The sequence below is a fragment of the Arachis ipaensis genome, chromosome B07 (genome assembly GCF_000816755.2).
Source record: "Arachis ipaensis cultivar K30076 chromosome B07, Araip1.1, whole genome shotgun sequence".
NCBI lineage: Eukaryota > Viridiplantae > Streptophyta > Magnoliopsida > Fabales > Fabaceae > Arachis > Arachis ipaensis.
The window spans coordinates 2,779,085-2,786,581 of record NC_029791.2 but is presented as its reverse complement, the minus strand read 5'-3'; the positions used below and the strand labels follow the sequence as shown (position 1 = coordinate 2,786,581).

The 7,497-nt window shown below is 38.3% G+C and overlaps 1 protein-coding gene and 1 long non-coding RNA gene across 4 annotated transcripts; both read right to left on the bottom strand.

Moving 5' to 3' along the window:
- Positions 5,870-6,717, bottom strand: LOC107608311 (tRNA-specific adenosine deaminase 2-like). Of its 3 annotated transcripts, none has more exons than XM_016310141.2 (5): positions 6,553-6,717; positions 6,386-6,482; positions 6,194-6,294; positions 6,033-6,100; positions 5,870-5,909 (listed from the first exon to the last, which is right to left on the bottom strand). In XM_016310141.2, the coding sequence occupies exons 1-4, from the start codon at positions 6,692-6,694 to the stop codon at positions 6,033-6,035; spliced, it is 408 nt and encodes a 135-aa protein (XP_016165627.1). In that variant the 5' UTR covers positions 6,695-6,717; the 3' UTR covers positions 5,870-5,909. The 3 variants fall into 3 exon arrangements, with proteins under 3 accessions (XP_016165627.1, XP_016165626.1, XP_016165625.1); XM_016310140.2 differs by having other exon boundaries at positions 5,877-5,945; XM_016310139.2 differs by lacking the exon at positions 5,870-5,909 and adding an exon at positions 5,937-5,959.
- On the bottom strand, positions 7,022-7,497 carry LOC110264448. Its single transcript, XR_002350634.1, has 3 exons — positions 7,425-7,497; positions 7,261-7,354; positions 7,022-7,175 (listed from the first exon to the last, which is right to left on the bottom strand). It is a non-coding gene; the product is annotated as an uncharacterized LOC110264448 (long non-coding RNA).

Below are 7,497 nucleotides of genomic sequence, written 5' to 3'. Positions count from 1 at the left end.
GGAAAAAACTAAGAAAAGATTATAAGGCTGCCCTGAAGATTAAAAAGATTCAGAAAAGCAGACAAGCCCAAAGAAAAGGTTTTTTCCAGAAAAGATCAAAAGTCAAAAGAACTACGAATAGAAAAGCATGCGCGCACAAGGTAACTCAAAACCCTTATAAAAAAAAAGGGTATTTATTTAATCGTTAAAATTAAACCCTTATCAAAAAAGGGTATGATAAAACTATTTTGTTTACGGCCTTAAAAGGCCAAAAATTGTTCAAACATCAACAAATAAATATAAAGAGTTTAAAAAAACGGGGGGCCCACAGGCCGGACCCCCAATAGCCAACAAATTACTTCTTTGCAAGAGGAGTAGAAGGATCACCACCACCAGGACCAGGAGCTGGAGAGAAAGTCGGAGGAGCGGTAGAAGAGCTCGGAGCGTCCTTAGAGCGAGGAGGGGACTCTATGATCCTCTGCCCCCGAGTCTTCAAATCGGACTCGGACTCCACCACGGGGACAGGAGGATCCACGATGGCACCATCAATAACAATCTTATCAGGGTCTAAAGGAGAAAGGTCCAAGTCAGGAGTAATGACTCCGACCTGCTCCTTAAAAACCCTCCAAGCCTCATCAGCACCATCCGCAATAGAGTCCTCCAACTCGGTATAGGCCTTCCGGGCATTCAGCAAGTCATTCTTTACAGACACAAGATCATCAAATAAACTGTTGTAGCTGGCTTGCACTGCCTTCCTCAAATCCACCTCCATGTTGTATTGGGCTTGCAACTTCTTCTCCTTCTCCCGGAGGCTATCCCTCTCCTCCTTCAACTTGGCGACTTTCCCCTCCAACTCCCTCTCGTGCTCCTGATATATGCGAAGCCTGCCTTCCAGCTCCTCGACCCTCGAGGTCATCCCTAAAGAGCTGAGAGGAGTCTTCTCAAATATATCTAAGAGTTTGCCACAAACTCCCGCCGTCTTGAGACACTCCTCAACCACAGCAGTGAGGTAGCGCCGAACAGAAACGTCATCCATGCTCATACGAGCATGGGGATAAATGTTCTTTCGGACGAACGCAAGAGCGTCCGCCTCACCAGAAGCGCCAGATTCTAAGGTCTTACGCTTCCTCTTCTCTGGTTCAGGAGTAGGTCGGACGGAGGGGGGTGGCAGAGAGGAAGCAGAAGAGGAAATCACAATAGGTTGGGAGGGAGTCCCGACGTTCCGAGGAGGAGGAGGAGGAGAAGCAACCGCCCTAGCACCACCAGACCTGGCATGAGACCTCGCCTTGGCCTCCTAAACTCTTTGGTAAGACTCCTGGGCATTTGTTTTTGCCATCTCTGAAAAAAGCAACAATTGATAGATTAGACAAGTCGGAAGAATTAATCAGACAAGTCGGAAAACCAAATGAAAGCTACCTATTTGCGCCTGGATAAAATTCGGAGACCCCTGGAGAAACTTTTTCGTGTCCAAGTATGGAGAACTCCCCCAAACTTCTCGGAGGAACCCCACAATGACTGCCTCCACATCATCCAGGTCGTCAAGACCATATTTTTCACAAGGGGAGGCCTCCAACCAGTATAAAGGAAAGCGGGGGGAAGAATTATCATCCAGGAAAAAGGAGTGGTGACCCTCTACAGCTTGCACTTTGAAAAAATAGTTTTTGAAGTCGTGGAAGGATTCGTCAAAAAGGGTGAAAATTCTCCTACCTTGTATGGCTCGGAACGATACCCACTGTTGTTTATTGTTTAGCCCACTAAAGGGTTTTGTCATATGAAAAAGATGAAAAAAATCTTTAAAGAAGTCGGAAACTCTAAAGCCTGGCTGATGAATTGATAAATTTTCAAAAAACCCCAAGAGTTGGGGTGAAGCTGGGTAGGAGCGACTCGGCAATGACGTAAAACAGACATCTCAAAGTCTGAAAAAGGAAGAAAAACACCCAAACGGGTGATCATACACTCATACATAAAGAAAAAATGGGAGGCCGCCTCATTAACCCTCCCAAAGCAAACCCGGTGTTCTGGACCCGGGGCCACTAACTCATACTTCGGCTCGTCCTCCTCAGAAGAACAAATTCTGTGGCGAGTACGAAGATGGGTGATAAACTCAGAATCGACTGAGGGTTCCTCCCCTAAGACTGTGACATCGACCCAGTGAGAGAGAGCATCTATAGAAGCCATTTCTTTTTCTAAAAAAGGGGTGACAAAACCTACAAGGGGAAAAGAAAAATCACCAACACGGTCTCTAAAGGGAGGGGGATGCGAAACTAAAGTCTGCAAATCAAATTTATCTACAAAGGCATATTAAAGAACTAACCTTTATCTGGAAATAAGGGTTGGAAGCAAAAGCCTTCGAAAGCACAAGAATGCAGTACGAACGAATGCAAGGAAAATTTGAAAGATCGCAGAATTGAAACAATGAAAGAGAGGGAAAGTATTTATAAGAACGTTAGAGGCATAATGGTAAAATAGGGGCAGTCATTAATGAAGATGCACCGTTACCAAGGCTATTGAATCCCTACGCACACCCCTAACGAACACGACGCATGATTAGACGTAACTGTCAGAACCAAAAGGTCACGAAAGGTCACGTCGGTTTCAAACCATCACGTCGGTCCTCTTACAAATCGGCTACGACCCCGAGTAGAATACTCGAACCCAAATCTTAAAAAGAAATTGGGCTCGAGTAGGGGCACTGTTCATACCCTGGCCCAATAATAAAGGCCCAGGATCCAAGCAAAGAAGCCCAACCTAAAGGGTTGGCCCTCACCCAGTATCAGCCTTCATCCCAAGAAGTCGGTACTGAACACGACCTGCTCCAAATAAGTCGGATACGAGGGTTATCTGGCAGATAACACTCATTCGAATGAGTAACTGCCCTAGAAACTCTCTAACCACTTCATAGAGCCATATCTTAACCTCCCTAAGATATGGGAACGGTTATCCACCTAAAAAGGTGGCACTACTTTAGCGGTGGTTATTGGTTCCCCACTATAAATACACTGACACCATTCAGGTATCTCTAAGTTCCAATACTCTCTAACCTGCTCACACTCTTGCTAACTTAGGCATCGGAGTGTCTTTGCAGGTACCACCCCCCATTCATTCACACGAACAAGTCGGACGGAGGACACCGAGTAACGGATCCACTCGAAAGCCACCTCCTTCATACGTTTGGGCCAACCAACGCCATTCAGCCCATTAATCTCCGGTTACCCACCGTAACAACTATAAAATCATATTTCAAAATAAATTTATAAATCAGATTTTATTTCACTTTTTTTGTTACTTTTACATAAGCGTTTGGTTTAATGGCGATGGTGATTAGTTTAATAAAGATTGTTCAATTTTTTGAAAGAAAATTCATTTGATTTGAACTACAACATAAAACTTCTACAGTTAACTTTTAACTTCATCAAGTTGAATGAATTATTAGTAATTTAATAAAATTATATAAACATAAAATCTAATTGCCTTATGGTAATGCTTAAAAGTAGGATAGCAAAACAGTCGAATTCGTTAATTATTATTTTTTATTAATTTTAATAAATTTTATTTAAAAAAAATCAAGCGGGACCCACCAATTCACCATAAAACGGGACAGGTTAGCATTTTAAACCCATCTTAGTTGGCCCGCCCTGTTTATGGCACGGGCCTTGGCGGGGAGAGGTGTGGCGGCCCACTTCGCCACCCCTACTTAAAAGAGACAAACTAAAAATAAAATATCATTTTAATAAAATGGAAATTAGATATGGAATAAACAAGGAATTGACATCATCATATTCACATAGTATTTTATTTAAAAAAAAAAAAGTAAATTGTATTTATTTGTATACACATGCAAATGGAAGCATAAGAACAAAGAGCTCATTGCTTAATCAAGCTGCGGATAAACTATATATACCAGCTCCACCTGCACCACTATGTTACCACATTCTCATGTCACTCCTATAAAAATAGAATTATTAATAATTAATTATGCATTTAAATTATTGTTTAACAAGACAAAGATAATATGTATTAATGGTTAAGAAAATACTAATATTAAAATGATGCCTACTATAAAGAGTATATGCATAGTAGAATTGTCATATTCTTGAAATAAGGAGGCTCATGCATGTAGGTTAAGTTTGGATCCCATGAATAGAGAGAAGCAGCCCGAATTGAAAGCTGATCCCACATTGGATTCCGTTTTGAAATAGACTCATACATTCTCTTGAACATTTCAGGAAGCACATAAGTTTGAAGAGCCTAACATGTGCATAACAAACAATATTTTTGGAATGCTAATAATCACATTCGTTAAGGCCTGTTTGGCGCCTGTCTTAGTTCTCGAGACACTAAATGTAAAAATATTGTCCTATCACACTTTTTAATTTGAATATTTTAATTTGAATATGAAAGTAAAATTGGTGTTAGACTTAGATATGGGGAATACAGGTGCTTCACAGTCATGTGGTGTCACAGAATTCGGATCGTGCGAGTTCTCCGTCAATAAACGGACGATCTGAATTGCGTTTGATATTCCATTTCATAAAAAAAGTGACAACAACAAACAACTCGGAGGGTCCGTTTTCTAGCTTCCGAAATTCATATTTGTCCAACCACAAGTCGGACCATGCGATTTCTTAAGCAAAATTTTAAAATCAAACAATTCGCATGGTCCGATTTTTGTGTACTCTGAATTTTTTTTAACTTTTTAAACACAAATCCCTCCGATTTGTGTACTCCCACAATTTTAAAAAACACAAAAAATTACCATATTAAAATATATCACTCATTTTGCTTCCATATCAAAATTTTTTAGCCGTCCTGTGATTCTAAAACAGTCGCCAAACGCAGCCTAATATAAATTCATTTCCATGATTTCGCTTTTCTTTATACCTCTGACATTGAGACCTCTTTAGTACTACGCCAGATATCTTTTAAGTACACATTCTTTCCATTTCTAATTGGCTCTTTACTAAAATCAATGTCAACCTGAGATGCAAGTTATCATTGTAGTGAAAAAATAAGCATGTTAACATTTTTTGCATTGAATATTGTTAAATTTAGACCAATCTTATGAACAATGTTATGCAGATTGACATGTACTAAATACTTTTTCGCTAAGTACCCTCATTCGAAATTCCCAATGCAAGTTGTGCAACCATAGTCAACAGTGTGAAAGCCTAGCTGGTTCAAATAATTTTGCGGAGTTGCATAGCACTTTTTTTGGTTTCTCTTTTAATTTTTTTGTTTACATCAACACAACAGGGTAAGAAATTGTACTACATGTTCATTGTTAATCCAATTTTCATGCCTCACCTTTTATGTTTAGAGGAAGCAATTGTTTTGAAGTTTAATAATAATCAAATTATTTATAAATGCGGCATAATTGTATTTCTACAAGTGTGGTTCTCCATCTCGGCCACCTTCATCTTAGACTTGTACAATTAAATTTCATCACAAACTAATTGTTTTATGTAGTAATTTTTATTCATTCTCGCATCAATATGTTAAGAGAACCAAAAGGTAAGAAAACTTTGTGATCAACAATAACTTAGCCACTTTGGTACCCAGAAAATCTGTAATTACATCGTTCTTCCCAAATGCTGAAGGAGAAGACTTACTGATAAACCAAGCTTTTAACATTTCTAACTTCATCAACCAGAAACCTTTTCGAAACAACCCAAAAATTAAACTTTGAGGATTTGATTTTACAACTTGGTATTAACGCCTCTAACCCACAAAGGGCGCTTTCTGGGGAGCCCTACATTTTAATAATTTTAAAAGCGTTAATATTCAGATAAGTAAAGAAAAATTCTAACTATTAAAAAAAATATTAGATGAGTTTTTATCGAATAAGATATAAAAAATACAAATTAAATAAAACTGAAATTTAAATTTTAAGACATTCTTCTAATTGGTCAGCCTTAAGCATTCTTCTTGTGCTGGACATTGAAAGACAGCTTCAACCATATCAGCAACTAACTAGACAGAACTAAAACAATAGAAGAAACTAGTATAAATCACAATATTAGTGACATGAAAAAATAATAATAATGAAAACCAACCTATTGATGTACAAGTTCAAGTTCATTCTTGTAAGAAGCTACTGCTACAGGCCTATGGGGCTTCGGAGCTGAGAATAACATTAAGAAAAGTTATAAAAAAATAAAACAACTGACAAAAAAAAAGAGTTCCAAATACATGGTCAAACTTAGAAGAAACCAACCATTTGGATTTCCCTGTTCATAGAATGTTCGCAGGAGAAGCACCGCTTCTGATGCCATTATACCTCCAGTACATTTAAACCCTTTTCCCAGTGGAACTTCACTATTGATCAGAAAAGGGGAATCTAATGTAAATGATGACTTGCAGTTCAACACAACAAAAAATGAAAATAATTGATTTTGGGAAAGCATACTTGTTGGGTGAGTCAGTGCTACTTTGATGCAATGACAATATTGATCCACAACCTCCAAATTTATCATTTGAGCACCCATAAAACACTTCCTTTATACCTGAATACAACTCACAAAGTTCAAACAAATGGGTGAGGAAACAGTTAAGGGAACATACCTACCTACCTACCTAAAATGGACAAAGCAGAAGCACACATTATGCATGGTTCACAGGTAACATAAAGGGTGCAGTTTGAGAACTTTTCAGCAACCTCAGACATTGATAATCCATTTTTCTGCCACTGCTCTAAAAGCACGTCCACTGCTTCCATTTCTGCATGCCTAGTAGCCTGTGAAAAAAGAAAAGATCATTAACAAATAATCACAGTTCCGAACAACAAAAACTAGATGAGAAAAGTGTTAGAATATAATTAGAATCAATTAGGATCAATTAGTATTATTTAGTATATCTGAAAATTTATTATAGGAGATTATGTCTTTATTATTACGATTCTCTTAGTATCTATAACGGAAAAGCTCTGCATACAAGCCCTAATGGCTTGTATGCCATACAAGTTCATTAAACAATAAGATCAAAATACGCGCTGCTTCAGGTACGTTGATTACACGCGCTATATAACATCGCGCGTATATCTAACTAGAATTAATCTGACAAAATGGACTTAATAATATAGAGGATGGCTTCGATAGCCTTATAGCACTACTCTCTCTAATTGCCCGATCTCTCTGTGTATTCATCTCACTGAATAGTATCCGGGATGCGTATTCCACTCTATAGTGGTCCACCTCCTCCTACAATAAAAAAGTATATTCTGTTTAAACAGCAATATTAATTCAGTAAAGTAATACAGAGTTATATGGTTTTAAAGACAGTTACATGTGGCCAATTATCCCATTGATACTTCCCCTTTTTGATGTTTTCCGGCTCAATTATCTCCATCCACTTCATAACGTACACAGCGCAGTCATAGCTGAAAACAAAGAATATAAATTACAAATCTCATTTACAAAAGTTTAATGTTCAGACTCACAAATTTATACCTTGTTTTTTGGCCTGATATTTTAACATATGGTGATTTAATTTCCTTCTCCCTCTCCCCTTTCTGAAGAGGTT